Here is a 22,520-nt window from a genome sequence, read left to right on the forward strand (position 1 = left end):
AAAGTGGGTGTGGAGGACAGGGTGGTGAATGGCCCAGGGCAGACAGCGAGGGAGGGGCTGCATTAATTGGGATGCGCAGAACCAGAACATCCCAGAACATCAGAAGCCTCCCGGAAAGCTTAGGCCTAGCTCTTGGGGACAGAGACAGGGATGAGGAGAGATGCGCACGTGCCTGCTCTCTCGAAGGATTCCGGGCCAGCCGCGGTCTAGGGTCCGGCCCAGGACTGCCTGAGCCTGAGCGGCTTAGTGACATAGTGACAGCAGGCTGCGTGCACATACTCAGCCACCGCTCCTCCTGCCCCAACCTCACAAAGGAGACAAGAATGGGCTCTTTTTCTGTTCAGTCTTTATTTATAGCAAAGTACATAGTATGCGGTCATTTTTGTTAACTACTAACAATAAAGGCAGGGTGGCAGAAGGAAGAGGAGGAAGAGCAAGCGTCTGAAAGAAAACAAAGAAAAAACAAAACAAAACAAACACAAAACGCCTACGTCCTTATGTAACTACTCGCCCTGTTCCTGAGGCAGGACCAGCTAGGCACTCACAACCTCTAACTACAGCAATGAAGCTGATCTGACGGCCACTCACCTGGCCCAGGAGGGCAGCACGGGGCCCAGAGACAAAGGATTAGAGAGGACTCTGAGCTCCAGACCGACTCCAGGCCTCCCCCCACCCCATGTTCTCTCCCTTGTTTTACTGCCTTGTTTCCCCGACTGCCCAGCCTGAGACGGGGACGGGCAGCCCTGCAATCCGGAACCTGCCCTAGGCTAGTGCCTTGGTGCTGGGCTGCTGGCAGGCAGGCGGGAGACTCCAGAGCAGAAATATTTCCCTGCAAGAGGCAACTACTTCCCTCCGGGGGCCTTCGGTGCCAGCACACAGGTCAGGGGCGCTAGATCAAGGAAGCCGCACCTCGTCCCCAAAGGAGGGGATATACACACACCAACTGGGCTCCGGTCCCTGTGGCTTCCCACCTGCTCGGGGAAGCACGCAAGACTTCAGCCTGACATAGTGGCCTAACGAGAGACTGGGAACCCGCCCTGGGACACTGAGCCAGTGCTGAGTCCAGGAGGGGTGGGACGGCGGCATCCGCGGCCCAGACAGGAGCGAGCTGTTGCGGGAATGATTGGTTCTGAAGGGTGAACGGGAGACCTTTCCCTGCCGCCCTCCCCCTGGCCCGTTCTGGGGTCTGCCTCGTCGACGACCTACCCTAGACGCTCCAAAGGACACCTGAGGTCCAAACATTTGCATGGTCCTTAGACTCCAACCTCCGTCCCCACTGGCCTCCGGCTGCCCAAGAAAAAGAAACCCAGGTGGGCACAAGTTCTATTCGCGTGAAAGAGAATGGGGTCAGGCCTTCCCATGACATGAAACTTGGATGGTGGCTCCCTAAACACTTGGTCTATGGATAATACCTGGGCGGGGGTGGGGGCAAGAAGCAAGCACCATTGGGCAGCTCTGAAGCCACAGGACTCCCGTGCACACACGACCAGCATCATTCTCACTCCACCTGTCGGTCCCTCCTCCTGGGCTGCACACAAGACCCCCAGGACTCGGGGTCCCGGTCTCTGGCCTAACGATCCTTCCCCTGACTCGCCAGTGGAATCGGGAAATCTAAGGGCTCTGAAAACACCAAGTCCAGGATCAGTCAGATAGAAGGTCAAGCTCAGATACTCAGTTGACTGAATGCTGGGGGTGACCACACAGAGTCCTGCCTTCCTCGCCCCAGACACAGTGCATCTCAGAACCAAGGGAGGCATCACAGATGCCCAGTGAGCACGGCCCGGTGCCCCCAGCCAAGCCACCAAGAACTGGTGACGGTTTTACCAGGAGGCAAGGCAGCCCTAGCGCTGTTAACCAGCAGAGACACTGGAGCTTGGTCCCAACACCACAGGTGGATGAGGAAGCAGCTAAGAAAGTCAAGGCTCAGAGATGAGAAGAATCCATCTTCCAAGGCAGTGGGACAGACAGCCAAGGCACTAAATGGTTTGGCACCTGGGAGCTTCAAGTAAAGTTGAATGTGCTACCCACCGGAAGACCAAGGCTCCCCATACAGGGGTGGGCTGCCCCTGAGCACAGAGAGGCCCCATCAAGGCACGGGGCCTTGGGTCCTCAGGATCCTAACCCAGGCCTGCCACCCACGCTTCATCTCAGAACTGTCCAAGGCATGATGAGAAAGAGAATACGGATTCCGAGACACTCCAGAGCGGGCCTTACACGCAGGCGCCTCGGGGAGACTTCCCTTGCTCCCTGCGGAGCCTGCCGCAGTCTCCTGGGTGACGCAGGGGTGGTGAAGCTCTGCTGGGGGTGAGCTCTGACTTTTTTTTGAAACAGCAAAACACAGAGTCAAATGGAGTCCAGAAAGGGGGAATCAAACAGGATGGCGGTTTGTATCTAAGGGGCAATTTGGTGTGACTGGAGAGTAGTTGTGTCATGTTTAACTGAACGGCTCCAATGGGCTAGGAGAGCAAATGGAGGGTGAAGGTTCCCCAGAACGTTCTGGGCCATCACAGCCACAGTAGAGTAGCTGCGGCCATGGCCTGCCAAGCACTGAGATGCTTGAGGAAAAATGAAGGCCTCTGGCTCGTCCAGCTGAGGCTTTAGGACTCTGCGCTCCTTGGTCTCGGTCTCACTCGGTCCCCCCACTTCCTGCCCGCGCCCCCTCCAGCAAGAATCATCAGGGATCTGTACTCCTCCCAGAGAGGAGCCCTCAGGAAAGGCGGAACTGTCTACCCCGTAAAGATGGCAATCAGCTCGGCTGTGGTGCCGCTAGCGACAATTCCTGCTGGAAGGTACCTGCTGTCCTCACCCCGCGGCCAAGCCCTGCATCTCTGTGAACAATCCCTGCAGGGCTCTCACCACCCCGTGAGGGCGCCAGAAGCCCTTGCCCGAAGCCCAGACTCAAGAGACCACCTGTGCTCTACAATCTGGGGAAAGGCCCAGGGAATCTGACTGGAAACTTCCCCGGGAGGCAGGAGGAACCAGTATTTCCTCAGATGCTACAACAGGAACCTGGCTACTCTCTCCTCCCCCACCCCCCACCCGCCGGTTTACCAGGACCTGATCCCCTCAGATCCCTGCCAGGGAAGGAGAGACAGGCAGCACTGGCTTTCAGAGGGCCTGAGTGGGTAAGGAGGGAGTCACTGAGCTCCCCAGGCAGCCAGAGGTGGGGCATCGGGCAAGAAGAAAACACAGAAGACTTGTTTCTCTTCGGTGGGCCTCTTCCCTGAGTTTGATTTTTGAGCTGAGGTCTTGCCTAATTTCGACTCAAAAAAAAAAGAAAGAAAGAAAGAAAAAAGAAAGAAGAAAAGGGTATCTTGTGTTGACACATCATGGAGCTCCAGCTCCAAGAAGGTAGCCCTGGGCAGGGGAGGCCGTCCCAAGGCTCCAAGCTCCACTGCCAGCGAGTTGCACAGGCACTCAGAGCGACGAGACACGAGACAGAGCCTGGCTTCTCCATGGCCCGCCTCCCACACCCCCTGCCTGGACCCATCCCAGCGGGGTGGGACGGCCATCTCCCCTGGGCGAGCCCCCAGCTCGAGCCCCGGCCACTCAAGTACAGGTCCTCGTGCAGAATACTTACAGCTAACAGCTTTACAGTGTTTGTACATTTACACAAAAATAGATCCTTTTATATATATATATATATATGTATTTATAACTGGTTACACGTTGGATTCATAATTAGGCATCACCAGTAGTAGTTGGCACAGTTTATCATTTAAGCTCAGGGTCAAATTCGGTTTCATTGCGCCGCTCCGAAGCACGAAAAGAAACGAAAACGGGAAAAGAAAAACCAAAGGCATGTCATCTCCATGGTGTTTTCTTAAATACAGCAATGTCATAGGAAGCCACGTGTACAGATGAACAGTGCCTCCTGATCCCTCCTCCTGTCTCTTCAAGATAGGGGCTGGGCCAGGGGGAGGCAAGGGTCAGTGCGGCCGGCTGCTGGACTCCGAGGGCTGCCTCTTGCGTGACGGGATGTAGCCATTGAGATAGCCATTGGTCTGTCGTTTGGAGAGCCCTCCGTTCAGGATGTCCTGAATGTGCTGCACGATGAGGTTGATGGCCACTGTGGGACAGAGGGCGGCAGTGTTAGGGATGCAGGGCAGAGAGGGGACATCCCTTCTACCAGCGGACCCACCAGCCCCCCCTCCCGAAGAGGCTGACCCCACAGAAGGCCCTCTCCTCCAGAGGAAATGCCACATAGGACTCTCTTCTCTTAGCTTTAGAAATAGATTCTACTTCTCAAGCAAGTGATTGATGTGTGAGCGTCACCCAAAATGGAATAAGCATCCAGCGCTTTCCGAGACGATGCGCAATGGACAGGACATCTCTCCTGGGGTTTTCTCCAGGTGGTGTAACATGAACGCAATCATGAGGAAACAAACCCAAACTGAGGGCCGTTCTACAAAACCACAGGGCCTTTCTCCTCAGAACTGTCAAAAGAGATTGTGCCCACGTTCACTTTCCAGAATGGCTGTTCTGCGGTTATGAATGAAAATGCCCCCCTCTTTAAGAAATACACGGTGATGGGGCACCTGGGTGGCTCTGTCGGTTAAGTGTCCAACTTCAGCTCAGGTCATGAGCTGGCGGTTTGTGAGTTCAAGCCCCGCGTCGGGCTCTGTGCTGACAGCTCAGAGCCTGGAGCCTGCTTCGGACTCTGTGTCTCCCTCTCTCTCTCTGTCCCTCCCCCACTTGCATTCTGTCAGTCTCTCTCAAAAATAAATAAACATTTAAAAAAAATTTTTTTTTAATTTAAATGTGGAACTTGAAAAATTAATAGAAGACCATGGGGGAAGGGAAGGGGTAAAACAGTTTCAAACAGAGAGAGAGACAAATCGTAAGAGACTCTTAAATTACAGAGAACAAACTGAGGGTTGACTGGGGAAGGAGGGGAGGGCAGGTGGTAAGGAAAATGGGTGATGGGCACTGAGGAGAGCACTTGTTGGGATGAGCACTGGGTGTTATATGTAAGCAATGAAACACAGGAATCTACCCCCGACGCCAAGAGTGTATATACACACTATATACACTGTAGGTTACCTAACTTGACAATAAATTTTATTTAAAAATTTTTAAAAAATAAAAAGAAAGTGGGGCGCCTGGGTGGTTCAGTCAATTAAGCGTCCAGCTTCGCTCAGGTCATGATCTCACGGTTCGTGGGCTCAAGCCCCGTGTCGGGCTCTGTGCTGACAGCTGAGAGCCAGGAGCCTGTTTCGGATTCTGTATCTCCCTCTCTCTCTGACCCTCCCCTGTTCACGCTGTCTGTCTCTCTCTCAAAAACAAACAAATAAATAAAATATAAAAAATAAAAAGAAAGAAATACACTGTGAAAAAATAATCACTGTGATGGACTCCCAAATGATTCCAGGGAAAAAAAACCTTTTTAAGTGGGGGGGGGAAGGGAGGGGAGGGAGGGATTGAAATTAATTAAAAAATGAATGAGAAGGCAGAGCCTTCTCACAGATCGACTGCCCCAGCCTGCCTCAGTCTAGAGGTGCGCCTACTTCTTAGACCAGCCAAAACCAACAAACACTACCTGGATGGCAGATCATTCTAAATTAAATTAAGGGACTGTGTTTGTGCTGAAGGCTGTCATCGCTGGGAGTGACAGCAGGGGACAGTCTCCAGCCCTCTGGCTTCTACCAGAGAAGCACGAGTTCCCATTTGTCGCCGCGTGTGTGCGCACACACACATGCATGCAAGCACAGGGGCCTGTTTCCAAGGCCAGGCATGTAGACAGAAATTCCTTTCTGGCTCCCATAGCAGCCCAGTGGCTCAGCCCTGTCCATAGAGCCTTATGTGGTCCCCACATCCCATCCCAAAGTCTGACCGACGTAGGATAGAAGTTATGCCCTACGACCCTCGAGCAGGACTCACCTAGATTATCTGCACCCCTAGGAATGATCACATCGGCATATTTCTTTGTCTGTGGAGAAGGATAGTCACAGTGCATTAAAAAGGAGACCCAGAGACCAGCCCAAGCCCCCGTCGGTATAAGGCCACGGGGAGAGGCTTAGCCTTCCTGCTACTGACCCCACAGGGTGGCATGTTTTCTATCCCCTTTCTCTAAACGTCAATATATCAGCTTTTTCTTCATTTCTCATTATTATTTAATACGATTTAAGCTCGTGACCTACACAGAGAACATGGTCTTTTGAGACCAAACTCAATAACTGTCTTCTCCCTACTAAGAAAAATATGAATTAGAAAAACCCAAATTGCAAACAGAAGGAGTTCACCTTGGACGTGGGGACACAGTGTGAGAGGTGAACCCTAACACAAGGGCAAACCCAGGAAAAACAACCCCCACTGATGACCACTTTCATTGGCTCTGTTATCACACTTAGGGGCGGGGTGGGGGGGGGCAGTAAAGCCACAATTAGATGCATTCCCTTTTTGTTTTTTAATTTCCTGAGATTCTGTGGACCAAATTTACAAATAACTGTGAACTAGTGTATGACCCAAGTTTAGGGTAAGACCACAGGACCTTATGGTGGGCATCAGATGGTGGGCATCTTTACTCTGGGCAACTTCTACATAGAAACTGTTCAAATGAAAGTGTGTCCGGCCCAAACCCAACCTGAAGGAGGCAATTTATCAGATCCAAGCTCCTGGCTTACGTGGGAATGACTTGATCTTCCCTGAGCACAGAGTGGCTGGTTTTTAGTAGAAACTTTTTAGTAGAAACCACCCAGAAAATGTGCAGGATTTTAAGCTCCATTACAACTAAGTTAAACAGCAGAAAATTGGCAGTTAACTCTAATTTATGTCCAATTGCAAGTTTACCATGTGTTGTTATTATTATTAAGTTAAAAGGAGCAGAGGTCCTCAGACAGATAGACGGATGGATAGAATTTCCTGGCTTCTCAGGCCCCTCTGCCCTCCACCCAGAAACCTAATCCTGGGACCCAGTCCTTTCCAGGGAAATGAATAGGGCATCAGCGTTACTCAGGCTGACTCAGAAAGTCCACCTGTCCCCGAAACAAAAAGTCTTGTCTGCTCTGATGCAAAACCCCACTAACAGACTTAAAGGAACAGATAGTTGGAGGTCGTATTTTTCCAGGAGAATGAAAGATGTTAATTACTAGGAGAAACAGAGAAATTCCCATACTCGGCCTCACTCTACACCTCTTCTCAATGCCCTCAGATTCCATTCCCTCAAAAGAGATCACCCCCAAGATCAGGCTAAGTCCCAACATCTCCCTCCTCTGTCCTACAGCTTAATGATAAATCATTAGGGAGTTAGACCCTAGGCAGGCCGACCTGGAGAAGACACAGGATACAGGTGCGGGAGCCTCGGGAGTTAAACTGAACATTTCGCCTTCTCAAATGACGTCATCTCCTGCATTTTCCTCTACCACTACCTCCCCCTCACCACTCCACACCTCTTGTCCCTGGTTGTCTCTCAACATTCACCTGAATGTCCTCAGGAAGCTGAAGTCATTTCCTGAGCTGAGGGCTGATTCACCAAAAGCTGAAAATCCCCCATATCTTCAACCTTCCTTCTCTGAAAGCCATCTTACCAGAGAGTTCCCACAGGAGGAAAGAGGAATCTGTACTAGCGCACAAGTATGGAAGCTTATTTCGGCATGGTGGGACACGTCCCATGTGGAAACTTACACAGGGGCCAAAGAAAAGGTCAAAGCAGGGGCTCAACGCCATGGCAGAAAAGATTCAGAAGGAAGTATCTTGCAGCTGAGCCCTCCCTGCACCAATACTGCGACCATCATAGGCCTTTTGAAGATTCAAATGGCCCAGTCTGTGCAGAGACATGATGCACCCTCACACCTTGAGCCCACCAAGCAAGGAGAGCAGAGCTTGCTAGAGTCAAACAGCAGGACCCTGAAGGACCACTCTGACAAAGATGGCGGCCTACAGCTCCTGGGAAACACAGTGGTAGCACCCAGAGCCCCAAAGGCTGCCCTTGCTTGGGACTTCAGGATAGAGGAGAGAGAAATGGAATTCAGGCTGGGGGCTCCGTCACCTTACATAGCTTTACCGGTACGATTAGGTTTTACATTCTACATTCAACAAAAAAACAAACCAAGAACACAACTCACTGGCAAGCAGAATTCCTCAAAGGCAGGCTTGACGAACGTAATGTACTGAGATAAAATCTGCTCAAGGTCCCTCCCTCTTTCGCTGATGTCCCTTAATACTATAAGAAAAGGAAAAACAAGAATCAAGAAAATGGTGCATGAGCCAACACGTGTCTGCCCTTCAGGAGGCAGCCCCGGCTGACATGGACTCCACAATTGATCTGGATGATTCACAAGCCGGATTCCTGAGACACTTGACCAAGAGCAGATCAGCAGCAGCTTCGAGAAAAACAAGTTACATTTTTATTGCTATAGTCAAATGTGGCTATGACCAAAGGCCGTCCAGCCTAAGCCAACAGTCTTCGTGTTTCAGGCAGCATTGGACCCAAATAAAATTGCAGTGTGAACAACATAAAAAGCAGGACAGTCCTCCAGTGCTCATAACAGGAAGTAAATGGGGCCCCAAGAGGTGGTGGGGCTCCCAGGCAAAGAAGCCCCACGGACACCTTGATGCAAGTCCCCTTGCGCTTACTTACCTGTGCGCAAGCCACTGACCTATGATGACCTCACACCCCTCCCCCCCCGCCCCGACCTTTCAGCCCCCACAGGGACAGAGGGCAGACAGAGGGTCCTGCTGCGTCAGCCATGCCTGCTAACCCCAAGCACAGAGGTTTGACAAGAGAAAATAATAGTGAAAAAATGAGAAAACCATGGTTTTGGAGATGGTGTGGCCGCCCGGATGGACCCACACTCATCATCGCCTACCTTCTCCCTCTTGGGCAGTGTTATCCAGAGGCTTTCATCAAACAAATAGAGTCTGTTGTCAAAAAACAGAAAAGGTCTGGGGCGCCTGGGTGGCTCAGTCGGTTAAGTGTCCGACTTTGGCTCAGGTCATGATCTCGCGGTTTGTGAGTTCGAGCCCCGCGTCTGAGCTGTCAGCACAGAGGCTGGAGCCTGCTTTGGATTCTGTGTCTCCCTTACTCTCTGCCTCTCCCTCACTTGTGCTTTTTCTGTGTCTCAAAAATAAACATTAAAAAGTTATAAAAAAAAAAAAAAAAAACACAGAAAAAGGTCTGACCGTCTAAGAGACCGGAATCTTAGTTCTCTGCTCTATCACTAACCACCCTGATCCTCAGCTTCCCCCAAACTCAGCAGTGAGAGCTGGGAAGGAGATTCTCTCAGTGAAAACGGCCCCACCCTACAGATGCTGTCTTAAATCTCAGCCCCACAGCGTCTCCATCTCCCGCCCCCCCAAGGGGTATCCTACCATCAATAATCACTTGCAGAGGCCCCTTGATGCCTCTCAACCATTTCTCAAGTTACAGACTCAGGAAGAGATGAAACTCACTGCAACCAAACCAGGGAATACTTGTGGGTGAACTTCTGGAAAGCCACGCCTCTAGAGAATTCTGTGCTTCCGTGCACCCACACACACAGGCACGCACGCACTCAGGCCAAGGGCAGGAAAGGAGGAGGCTGTCGTGCTTAGGATTCAGGCTGGCATGAAGTCTGGGGTTTCAGACAGCTAGAAAACGGCCGCAAAGACCACACTCCAGAGTCAGATGACACCTCTACCACCACTTGACTTTTCTACCAGCTCCACAACTTACAGGGACATTCGCCCCCATGAACCCTGGTCACAAGATAGTTGGCTGGCCGCTAATGCATCATGAGCGGTCTCAGAGCCCCTCCTGGCTGCCAGGATTCCCCAGCCAGGAAACGGGGTTCTTGGGCATTCTGACATGGGGCCCAGCAGCTCAGCCAGGGAGACCTGGCCAAGAAGGAGGCCCAGGAGCTGTCCCGGGGCTCCCCCACAGGCCCGCTGGCCTATGGGCTCCCCCCGGCCAAAACACACAGGTGGCCTGGCCTCCAATTCTTCGCGTCCCCAGGTAGGTAAAGTACAAAGGAAAAAGGAAGCCGGAGCAAATGCTATCAGGCCTGGGAAGAAACAAACACACACTTGCACTGGGGCAGCTTCTGCTTAAAAGTCCTGCAGGAGCCCGATGTGGGTTTGTTTCACATGCTGTTCACACAAGTGCTGATGGCTCGGCAGCATGGGAACCAATGTCCTGCCCCCTCCCTGCACGCGCGCGCACGCACGCGCACACACACACACACACACACACGGGCACACGGGCTCTCCCACAGCGCTCCCACGGCCCTCAGTCCATAACCTGCAGATCTGAGAGCTTCAGCCGCTGCATCACGGAGTGAGGAAGGGGCCAGGGAGGAAGCAGACAGAGCAGGAGAGTCACACTGAATGGCCCCTGCGGCCCCTGCCTCCCGGTCCACCATCTAGAGCAATGCAGGCTAACCTGACCTGCACTTAAATCCTGACCCGACTCTTAACCTCTGTGACCCCTAGAAAAGTTACTCAACCTTTCTGCATCTCATTTTCCTTAACGGGGACGGTGGTACACGGGAGGCCTGCTCACACAGTCATTACTGAAGACCACAGGGAGTGGTACTGTGTGGCTGGCGCGCTGCACGCGGTCAGTAAACCCGAGTTTCCACCATGGACTGTGACGCCAACAGAATCTGGGGAGCTTCGGGAGAGGGGTGGCTCGCTGACACAGCAGACAACGGGGAGCGCGGTGGGAGGGGGGCACCTGTGCGCTCAGGTGAGCAGGTCAGGCCCCTCTGACAGCAGCTGGAAAGGCGGCGATGGGGGTGCAGTGCGGGGGACAGAGCAGGGCACTAGCCCGCGGGAAGACACAGTGGAGAGCCAGCGACAGGGAAGACAGAGAGGGGCCGCCTACAGCTTCTACCCTGGAAAAGGAAACAGGAAGTGGGTCAGGATGTTGCCCAGACACTGGGAATGTGCAAAATCAGAAGGCATCCCCCACTTCTGTTCTCAGAGAACCTTCCCCTGAGGTATCACCTTAGACAGTCCACGACCCCGCCCCCAGCCAAGGACAGCGCTGCTCGGAACTGCCCTGCTCCTCGGGGCCAAGCCAAGGACTGAGTCAGAACAAGGTCTTGGCACAAACCGGAAACTGCGGGGACTCCAAACCAGCTCCCTGATGATCACTCTGGCCCCAGCACATTTGCTTGGCCAGGAAAGACCCTTTCGGAAGAGGGGGCTAAGGAGCAGGAAACGAACTACAGGTCCACCCACCTTTCCTGCTTGGCTCCCACAGCAGCCTTTCCAAAGTGCTCCTTCTGGTCAGCCAAAGCCAAGGACAAAATTCAGAAGGACCCAGAATAAATACAATTCCTCGGTGGTTAAGTCAATTCACTTGAAAAATTAGTCGAGGAGATGTGTTACTCTAGCAACAGAACAAGACTGACCACGTCTCAAGGTCCACCACAGCCCCAAAGCTGTGGGAACCGGACACAGAGAATTATGGCAGGAGAGGGTAGGCGTCAGCGGACCTTGGTCCCGTCTCAGTTCTTCCCTGTCCCTGGATTCAAGGATGGGTTGGAGTCAATAACACACACAGAGGGAAGGTGAAAACTGGAAGAAGCCAATTCCCCAAAGTACGAGGGGTTCCCGTGGGGCGGAGGGAGGTCCTTCCAAGGCTGTGTGGACCAAAGGCAGATCTCCCCTCCCACAGGAAGGTCAACTTTGGTCGTCAGGGTCACAGGCCCAGGAAGTGTGACACACAGAAGGGTGAAACCGCGGCACCAACTCAAGTCTCCAGGAATGTTCTTATGCCCAGCAGCTGCTCCTGACTAACCCACCCTCTCCCTTACCCCGCACCCTCCCATCCCCCAAAGCACATGCCAGGCATGGTTTCTGTCCTACGTGGACAGAGAAAGAGTCTGTAGTGACAGCATGTGGAAAGGCCCTGCAAGTCCACCAGGAAAGTGACTCGCCAGCAGGTGACACGAGAAGACAGAAGGTGGAGGGGGTAAAATGACAGCCTCCCTGCGGGGGATCAGAGAAACCCCACAGGAGGCCACCATCCTCATTTTCCCATAAGGATCCCAGTACAAGAGAGCGAGGGGGAATTTTCTTTCACTGGCGCCACGAAGATCTGTTTGCATTAAAGGCCGAGATCGCCTGGCGTCCAAGGACACGGAATCCGTACGCCTAGAACTTAGTCTTCCTCTCCTGCGCCACGCCTCGCAGGCTCTGCTCCCTCTCAGGTAATTTCAGCCCCTGGGACTTCATTACCACGTGCTGACCAAATGATGGTATCAGCCCCTCATCCCAGCTCCCGAGAACGTGGCCACTCAGGGCTTCTGACTAGTCCTGACAAGGAAAAGTCGGGGAAACAGAACATCTACCATCTCCAAGCAGACTTCTGACCTAACTCACCAACTGTTCTCAACGAATGCAGCACGTGGCATCTTACTCACGTTACCTCTCATCATCGCAACCCAGGGGGCCTGAGCTTTACATTATCAACCAGTGGGATGATTCCTATTGAAGAGGGACACAGAGGCAAGCACATAACCTGCCCGAGGTCACGCGTCTCTGAAATGGTGAGATCAGGAGTGAAGTCCAGCTTTCTGGCTCAAGTTTCTTCCCCTGGAGCATCTAACTGCCTCCCTGATCTGGCAGACTGATCAGGGGACATCGAGTAGATCAACCAAGGCCAGGCCTGGCTTTGGGGACTGAAATGATAAACCAGGCCCTGGGGCAGATGCGTGATGAACTGTCAGGCTCAGGCCTCTACTAAAAATTATCTACCTGGTCAGAGGCGTGACCCGAAAAACGGGCTTGCCTCCCTCATGAAGAAACCCAACCCTGGGAGGTTACAGGAGTCACGAGAGCCACCAAAGTCACAAAGGTAGCTGACGGCTGTGGGGCTGGCGTAGGGGCCTCCTAGTCTCCTTTTATCCATCATGGAGTTCCACCCCTCCCCCACCCCACCTGGGAGTGGAAGTATAACAACTCACTTAGTAGAGTGTAGACACTACTACTTGGGAGGGCAAACTCATTTCTCTAGATTCTGCTGGTTCCACTTACAGTTCCTGCCAGGAGACGACTGATGGAGACAAACTCGGAAGTGGTTTTGTGAACCGAGAAGAGAAAACGTCACAGGCTCTGAGGTCAGAAGGCCCTGGGTTGGAGCTCGCAAGATTCCAAAGTGCCCAGGATTTGCTCTGTGACTGGGAGCCACCCCCGTCACTTCCTGGGTCCTGTTCCGCTTCCACACGATGGGGACTCGAAGGCTTCCTCTCCCCCGCCCACTGCCCCCACGGGGGTTGTCCTTTCCTAACCCTGCTGGTACCTTCTCACCCCTCCCAACGCTCCCCACCCTCCTCTCCCCGCCCCTGCTCAAAGCCCCTGGGTACCTCTCCTTCGTCTGCCAGGAACCAAATCAGAAGCCACAGTCCCCACAGTCTGTATCAAGTGATTTCTAGTGTGTCTAGAAATGAATGAATGAGCCCCGTGTGTCTACACTCGCAGTGTGTGACTTCTTGAGTTGTCTACTTCATCGCTCTACCACACCCTCCACGAAGCTTCCCAATCCCGCTGCTTGGAGNGGCATTTAACCAAACGCTTTTTCCAGGGAAACCGAAACGTAAACTTCCTGTTTCACCTCGGTGACCTCACACGCCTTTCATCATCCAAAACAGTGACTAACCCCTTCGCAGAGGTCACCAAACGTTTGGGCAGCGGGCGGTCCCGGAGCTGATTGGATGCGGCTGGGCTGGGCCACCCACGGGGCCCCCGGGGGCTCCGNAGCTTCATCTGGAACAGGTCTCGTACTTCCTGGGAGTAGAAGGCCAGGATCCCTTCAAAGAGCACCACGTCTGCGGGGTAGACAGTAACCGTCTCCTCCTTCCTGCAAAGCACAGAGCGCACGATGGGCAGAGCGGGCAGGGTGGGCAACAGAGGAGGGACAGACGGCGTCTGTCCGGGAGTCTGGGGTCCTTCCCTGCAGCAGGACTGAAGCCGTAGCCGACACAGCCCAGCAGAGCCCACGGACCACTGAAGACCCACCGAAGGGCCACCACGACGGGCCCCAGGGTCCCCTTTGACCAGTTCTTCTGGGCTCCGGCCACAAAGCAGAAGTAGAAGCCCGGCGTCCCTCTCCCCGGAATAAACAACCTGCTGCTGAAGGCGCAACAGAGACAGACAGGAGCAGATGTGATTTGTTCCTTCCTCCGGAGGAGTCTGGGGGAATGCACCTCACACAGAGCCTCCACAGACAGAAACTCAGTTTTCTCCCAACAACCCTGCCCCTCCCCCACTCTCCTTGGAAAACTGGNAGGAAGCATCTCCAGGGAAGGAAAGACTCCTGAGCTCCCTGGGATCTGGCTCTACCACGAGCAAGTAGCGGCACCGGGTCGGGGTGGCCTTGGGTGGAGGCTGCGGGCGCCACTCCCTCCCCCTGTCACTGGGGCAGGGGTCCTGCATCGCCATCTACCCACTGGGCTGGGAAGCCCAAGGCAGATATTACCCAAAACGGGACTTTTAAAAAACGGGGGCGGGGCAGGTTCTGTTGCTAAATGGGATATAAAGGGAGCCTGTGGGTGGAGCTCCGCCTCACCTCCGTTTTCCAGAGCATTCTTACCGTCTGACTCCATCCTAACCACCCTGCACTTCACTGTCACCTACTGCCTCCTGCTCCAGACACTGGAAGTCATCATTACCACTGCAAGGTTTACTCCTCATGTGGACATTGGTGAAGAAAACCGAATAAAGCATTATTTTTTAAGTTCCTTGGGGGTACTGGGTGGCTCAGTCGGTTAAGCATCTGGCTCTTGGTTTCAGCTCAGGTCATGATCTCATGGTTTCGAGGGTTCGAGCCCCTCATGCTGGCAGCGTGAAGCCTGCTTGGGATCCTCCGGCTCCTTNAAGAGGTTTATCTGTGCAAACACAGGGAAGTCAGCAGCTGCCAACCCCAGAGGATGTACTGAACTTCCCTCCCATAAACACTCCTCGATTCCTTATTAGCTCAGACCCTTGGGTTCCTGTCTAAATTCCATGGCAGGCACTGTTAGAACAATGCCAAAGTGGCAGAATGTGGGGCATAAGCGACACCAGTAAAGGACCAGGGGAGTAAGCTTAAGGGACTCTTAGGGGACTCTCTTAGAACAGTGATAGAACTCCAGATGCATTTTTTTAATGTTTTTATTTATTACTGAGACAGAGAGAGACAGAGAGAGACAGAGTGTGAGTAGGGGAGGGACAGAGAGAGAGGGAGACACAGAATCTGAAGCAGGCTCCAGGCTCTGAGCTGTCAGCACAGAGCCCGACGGGGCTCGAACCCATGAACTGTGAGATCATGACCTGACCTGAAGTCGGACGCTTAACTGACTGAGCCACCCAGGCGACCCACCAAACGCATTTTGATAGAGAGAGAGAGAGAGAGAGAGAGAGAGAGAGAGAGAGAACGTGAGCACACAAGCAGGGGATGGGGAACATAATGGAAAGGGAAGCAAAAATAATATAAAAACAGAGAGGGAGACAAACCATAAGAGACTGTTAAATACAGAGAACGGAGGGTTGCTGGAGGGTGCTGGCTAGAGACGTGAGCTACATGGGCCAGAGCCATTAAGGAGGACACTTGCTGGGATGAGCACTGGGCGTTATATGTAGGGAATGAATCACTAAATTCCATTCCTGAAACATTATATAGTATATGTTAACTGACTTGGACTTCAAGTAAAAAAATAAAATAAATTTAATTTAAAAACGAAAGTACAGAAACATGTGGTAGTCAAAGATGCATGAAATCTAATTTCCCATTAAAAGAAAAAAAAACCTCCACTCGAGGGGCTCCTGGGTGGCTCAGACGGTTAAGCGTCTGACTTTGGCTCAGGTCATGATCTCACGGTTCATGGGCTCGAGACCCACGTCAGGCTCTGTGCTGACAGCTCGGAGCCTGGAGCCTGCTTCGGATTCTGTGTGTGTGTGTGTCTCTCTCTCTGTCCCTTCCCTGCTCACTCACGCACCATCTCTCTCTGTCAAAAATGAATAAATGTTAAAAATAAATAAATAAAAATTTTAAAATTCCACTGGAGAGAATGAAGTAAAGGAGTCAAGAAGGTAGAATGATAACCAGGTGGGAGAAGCTTTCAAAACAGCAAAGGGCTCAGGGCGCCTGGGTGGCTTAGTTCGGTTAAGCGTCCAACTTTCGCTCAGGTCATGATCTCGCGGTTCGTGGGTTCGAGCCCCGCGTCGGGCTCTGTGCTGACTGCCAGCTCAGAGCCTGGAGCCTGTTTCAGTCTGTGACTCCCTCTCTCTCTGACCCTCCCCTGCTCACGCTGTCTCTCTCTCTCTCTCCTAGAACTAAATAAAACATTAAAAAAAAAAAAACAAACAGCAAAGGGCTGAAAACAACACTTACTGAGCAATTAGTAGCCCAGAATATGGAGCAACTACTTATGGCTGATATACACATTCAGAAGTTTAGTGTCTGCCTGGGAAGTCCAGAGTGAGCAGACAGTCTTTGGAGGCTTGAAGGAATTTGGGGGGGTCTGTCCAGGAGCCCCCTGCAAGCACGGAGAGGGAAGGAAGACGAGATGGAAGTCAAGCCACTCCTGCATTCCTAATCAGGAAGACGAGCACAGATCAGCGGAAGGGACATGACTGAGAAGCTCTCCTGAGAGTTTAGTGTCTCATCTCTGGTGACCTCAGCGCCCTCACACCTCTCTGCACGGTGAACTTCCAGGTAGCCAGTAGAGAAGAAAGAACACTGTTCTTTGTTCTTCTTCCTGTTTCCTCTGGCTGGCCCCCTCACATCTGCTTCCAGGAACAACGGCTCGGGGATGTGATTCAAGACAAATACGTAGTCCCTCACCTGAGCCCAAGCTCATGAACTTGTCCTTTCAGAGTTCTTAGCAAATCGTGATGAGCAGACTGTCCCAGGGAGCGCTGGGTGAACTCCCCAAGCCGTGCAGCACATGCTAACAGACAGGCTGCAGTGGGCACCGAACAGGGAACAATGCTGGCCGCAGCCTGACAAACGGGGATGCTCTGGGACCTACGAGGAACCACGCCCAGCCCGGGACAGCTCACTTACCGGGAATGGGAGACAAAGTCATACACGGGAATCTGCACTGTTTTCCCTTCGGTGATTTCTTTGAGTGTTTTGAAGATGAGTTCATTGTCAAAGGCATCTGAAGGAGATCAAACTGTCAAAACGTTGCTCGATTTTAAAACGATTTCTCCTATCATCTCACACATATATTTCATGTATGTATCTCACACCCTAGAGGAGACATACACCCCACCCAAAAGAGCCAGATCTCTACCCAAAGCAGAAGGCAAACTCCCTGTAACTCAACACATGAATGAGAACACGTGAATGAGTTCTGAGACACTGCTTTTTTCTACCTTTCTCTCCCACCCTTGACCTCAGACCCATCTCTCCTCTGAGTTCACCTGCTGCTTTGGGAACTGGCATACATTAACCTGGAAAGCATACTTGCGACTCGGGGAGGCAACAGGTTTTCAGTCCAATAGTTACAAGAACCCAAACCAGCTAAAGGGCAGTGGGCTGATCTCGGACCTTCAGGGCAAAAATCACTCTGGCAGACACCCTGGACCCTCCACAGTCCTTTCTGCCAGTGAGTTTCACAGCACACCACGTGCACATGTGTGCGGGTGCAGGGGGCGAGGTGGGGGGCAGGGTGTGACACGGGCATCAGATCAGAGGACGCAGAAGAACCAGCTAGAAGAACTAGCTCGTGCTAGCTTGTGTCTGGCCAACCTCAAACAACAGCCTCCTACGAGTCACCCTTGTTCAGATGCAGATTCAGTCACTATTTAAAAAGTCATGCACTGTGTGATGTGTTTCAAAATTCCTTCATTAATATGAGCCCCACCATAACCCCGCAAGGTATTTATTAATTCTCCATTTTATAGATGGAGAGCAGATTCCAAGAGTTAAACAACTCCCTCGGTGACCCAGCACACGTACACCTTCAACTCCTGACTCACCCGGGTGATCAAAGTTGAACTGGCCCTTCAGGGCTTTGGCCTTCTGCTCTGAAGTGAGGACGCGGTAGAAGCTATCCTGGCTCAGGATGACCACCTGCTTCTGGCGACAGTCCACCTCATTCTGTCCCAGGAGCTGCACGATCTTAGCACAAACGGAAGACTGGAGGAGAGAAGAGAACACCACAGATTAAAGGGGAATGCAGAGTCACGACCTCACGCACATGCCCTAAGCAAGGGCTTCTGGAAGGAAGACGCCAAAGGCTACCATCTTGTACAATGGATTAGAAGGCTAAAGGAGAGGGGCGCCTGGGTGGCTCAGTCAGTTGGGTGTCCAGCTTCGGCTCAGGTCATGATCTTGTGGTTCGTGGGTTTGAGCCCCGCATCGGGCTCCGTAATGGCAGCTAGCTCAGAGCCTGGAGACTGCTTCGGATTCTGTGTCTCCTTTCCTCTCTGCCCCTCTCCTGCTCACACTGTCTCTCTCTCAGGGACAAATAAAAACATTAAAAAAAATAGAAGGCTAAAGGAGAAAGATAGCCTGCTGAGAGGGAAGTTTGGAGGTCCCAAAGTCTCTTCCTCCCTTTCCTCAATGTGAGTAAGGAAGGTGATTCATTTTCAGAAACACCAAAAAAAAAAAAAAAAAAAAAAAAGCTGTGCTGTCTGGTTAATAGTAGGTTGACAACCTATTGGAAATTTTCCAAAAAATTGGAAATACTAACCCCGCCAACAATGGGCATCCAACCCTTAGACCCTTCACTTCCTGCTTCTTCTTCCCCTCTCCTTTTTGTGAGCTATTTTCAGAGGCTTTGCAATGAGCGTGCCCCAAAGAACAAAGGGAGCAGGGACTGAAAGTCTCTGGGTCACCTCAGGGAATGTACATTTGTCCTAATCAGACTGCTTTTTGCCTTGTGTGGATGGGCACAGGGGACTTCCGGGTCAGGCTTAACCTCTGTAGTGCTCAGCCAATGAGGAACCAGGGGAGGGGCTTGCGTGCTAGGAGATAAATGGTCTGCTGTAACTGCCTATCCCTCAGACACCTGCTCTTGCAAGAACGATGACTGAAGCCTCGTTTCACTGTGCTCCACATCCCTCCTTTGACTGGGGCGGTGGGCTTATTTCTCACACTAAACACAGCTTACTACTCTCGGGTGCCTTCAGGGACAGTAGCAGAGTTGGGGGGCAGTCATGTCTACCTCCTCTTCCATAAAGTCTTTTCTAAAGCCACTAATAAAAACGAACACGGATTTATTTATCCCTGCTTGTGCCCTGGTATAGATACACAAAAGAGACAGCAGAAAGTGGAAAGAGAGCACACTGAGGATGTGCTGATGACTCAACAGACCATCAAGTGACAGTGCGTCCATGCAGAGTCAGAAACCGCAGCCAGAGAACGGGGCCAGTTAGCAGTAGGGCCAACGTCGTGGCTTTCATCCCGCTTCAGTGGGTTACTTTTGCTCTAGTGCATAGCCGTAGACTTGTTCACAGTCACAGTAAGCCTGGGGGTCCCTTCGCAGATGTGTGTCACTGCTTACGGACTGGAGTGACATGGGACACAAAACAGCACCAACCCCTAAAACAACACTGGGGTATACCAGTTCAGAATGTGGGAGCCAGAAGGAACGCAAACCTACGTGCTTCCTGCCGTGTGGTTTGCAATACTCGTATCTATCTACCTGTGATACTGTGACTGGTAATAAGAAATAAGAACTATGTGTTTAGTCCTATTTCTGGCAGAGAGTTCCTGAAATTAGAAGTTCCAGAGGAAATTCTAAAACCCCTGAATTTCCTAAGCAGCAGCTCTCAAGTGTCTAAATTATGTTAATGAGGTAGCCTTTGGAAAGCACCAAAGGATGAGGGCTGGGGGTGGGGGGAGACAGATGGACAACAAGCCCACGATTAGCAGGTTAAACCTTTCGGTCCCACCACCCCGACCTCCAGGGAGGGGAGAGGCTGAATCAGTGGCCAACACCAACAACAGAATCCGTCATGCCACACACTTGGGGGTGCGGGGAGGAGGGCACTCTCGGAGAGCACCAAAGCTGCACTCCTCTTCCTCCACACCTTGCCCTAGGTGAGCATCTCCTCCCCCTGGCTGTTGTGACATCCTTTTATAACAGACTGGTAAGCCTGTAGGTACAATGCCTGGGTTCTGTGAGCGGCTCTAGCAAATTAATGACACCTAAGGAGGGGGCAGCTGGAACCTCCCATCCGTGGCCAGTCAGCCAGGAGCACAAGAGCGACCTGGTTTCGGCTAAGGTCAGGGCAGAGGGGGGTGGAGGGCGGCCTTGCAGGACTGAGCCCTTACCCTGTGGGACGTGACAGTCTCCAGGTAGTGTAGGAATTATTGAGGTGAGGGGGCGCCTGGGTGGCTCAGTGGGTTAAGCATCCGACTCTTGATTTCAAGTCAGGTCAAGTCATGATCTCACAGTTTGTGAGTCTGAGCCCTGTGTCAGGCTCTGCACTGACAGTGATGAGCCTGCTTGGGATTCTCTCTCTCCCACTCTCTGCCCCTCCCCTGCTCACGCACTCCCTCTCTAAACAAACAAACAAACAAACATTTTAAAACATTTAAAAAAGACTTGCTGAGGTGACTCCTCAGATACCCTGTTGGTGTCCCGGAACTGCTTATTGATGGGGGGAAGCCCTTCCCTCACACGCAATGGAATTGGATAGAACCTAATATCTACCTTTTTCTCTCCAATAATATATACAATTCATAAAAAGAAAAGCATAAAAACAAGTGATTTCAAAAGAATGAGACAGTGAAGGACAGTATTTACCAAATAACTCATTTTTTTTCATTTTATACAAAGATTAATTTAAAAATAAGAATGTTGGGGGGCGTCTGGGTGGCTTAGTCGGCTAAGCGTCCGACTTTCGCTTAGGTCATCATCTTGCAGTTCGTGGGTTCGAGCCCTGCGTCGGGCTCTGTGCTGACTGCCGGCTCAGAGCCTGGAGACTGTTTCAGAGTCTGTGACTCCCTCTCTCTCTGACCCTCCCCTGCTCACGCTCTCTCTCTCTCTCTCTCTCTCACTCTCTCCTAGAAATAAATAAAACATTTAAAAAAATAATAATAAAAAAATAAATAAAATAAAATAAAATAAAATAAGAATGTTGGGGCACTTGGGTGGCTTAGTCGGTTAAGTGTCAGACTTCGGCTCAGGTCATGATCTGGCTGCCTGTGAGATCAAGCCCCATGTCAGGCCCTCTGCTGACAGCTCAGAGTCTGGAGCCTGCTTTGGACTCTGTGTCTCCCTCCCTCTCTCTCTGGCCCTCCCCCACTCACGCCCTGTCTCTCTCTGTCTCTGTCTCTCGTTCAAAAATAAAAAAAAAATTTTTAAACATTAAAAAAAAAAAAATAAGAATGTATACATTACAAAAAGAACCCCTACAAGCCACAGCCAAGCCTCCTTCTGGAGCTGGCTGACCTAATTACAAGAGATGAGAAAAGTAGTGTTGTTAGAGATTTCTTGGGCTTGGTCTCGGGAGCTTCACTACTGAACTTATTTTACCAACTGGCTCTAACAGGAAAAAGAGGGAAACTATAAAAAGTTACATTTCTCATAAGCTGTGCATTTGATTTGTACAAGCCTAAGGAAAACCGGCCATTCCTGTTGCACTAGTCAATCCACCTGAAACTGCTTTGCACAATATTTCCTGTTGGACAAATCGTGACACACAACCAAATAAAGATCTTTAGGGGTGCCTGGGCAGCTCAGTTGGTTAAGCGTCCGACTTCGGCTCACCGTTCGTGGGTTTGAGCCTTGCATCAGCTTCTGTGCTGACAGCTCAGAGCCTGGAGCCTGCCTTGGATTCTGTGTCTCCCTCTCTCTCTGTCCCTCCCCCCATCTCTCAAAAATAAGTAAATACTTAAAAAAAATTTTTTTTAAACACAAAAGGATCTTTGGAGGAACAATATTTTGACAACTCTTAATTATCTGAGAACTACTTTACTTTTCTGACATTTTTGCATGTTAATGGAAAAGCATTTAAAACAAGATCTGCGGACAGGGAGCTATGTCAGCAAAAAGAACAAATCATACAGAGGTAAAACTTACACGTGACTTAAGCGAGATTCAAAAATGAAAATACCTCAGGAGAATCAAAGGCTCTATACAATTATAAGCTATATGTTTTTAGACAGGAATAAGCCCGTAATTTCCTTTCCCTAAGTTCCGTCTGGTTCTTACATCCTAAGGCTACCGGGGATGAGGTCTACACCTGCAGCTTTTTTTTTTTTTTTCCAATTTTTTTAACGTTTATTTATTTTTGAGAAACAGAGAGAAACAGAGCATGAGTAGGGAAGGAGCAGAGAGAGGGGGAAACACAGAATCCGAAGCAGGCTCCAGGCTGAGCTGTCAGCACAGAGTCCAATGCGGGGCTCAAACTCATGAACCACGAGATCATGACCTGAACTGAAGCCAGACGCTTAACCAACTGAGAAACCCAGTCGCCCCTACACCTGTAGTTTTTATTAGTAGATAGAATTACTTCTGGAAGTCCAAAGAACAAAAATGAAAAGTGGGCCTCATGGGACCAGATATATTTAACATATCCAGTTATTCAAATCATGGTATTTTTTATTTATAGTTAAAACCTACTAAGTGTTTTTTAAAATATGAAGTTATCTCTCT

At 51.3% G+C, this 22,520-nt stretch overlaps 1 protein-coding gene across 1 annotated transcript in view; it reads right to left on the minus strand.

Annotated features, from left to right (window-relative positions):
* Positions 1-329: 329 nt before the first annotated feature.
* Positions 330-22,520, minus strand: part of UCK2 (uridine-cytidine kinase 2) — a 50,875-nt gene continuing 28,684 nt past the window's right edge. Inside the window, exons 2-9 of the mRNA XM_077760005.1 lie at positions 17,890-18,049; positions 16,970-17,066; positions 13,583-13,783; positions 11,334-11,363; positions 10,688-10,811; positions 8,064-8,321; positions 5,881-5,929; positions 330-4,069 (exon numbers count right to left, since the gene is read on the minus strand). Of these exons, the coding sequence (XP_077616131.1) occupies positions 3,930-4,069; positions 5,881-5,929; positions 8,064-8,321; positions 10,688-10,811; positions 11,334-11,363; positions 13,583-13,783; positions 16,970-17,066; positions 17,890-18,049 (1,059 nt within the window). The 3' untranslated portion in view covers positions 330-3,929. The remainder of the gene's footprint in view (positions 4,070-5,880; positions 5,930-8,063; positions 8,322-10,687; positions 10,812-11,333; positions 11,364-13,582; positions 13,784-16,969; positions 17,067-17,889; positions 18,050-22,520) is intronic.

Source organism: Crocuta crocuta, unplaced genomic scaffold, assembly GCF_008692635.1.
Source record: "Crocuta crocuta isolate KB4526 unplaced genomic scaffold, BGI_CrCroc_1.0 scaffold133, whole genome shotgun sequence".
NCBI lineage: Eukaryota > Metazoa > Chordata > Mammalia > Carnivora > Hyaenidae > Crocuta > Crocuta crocuta.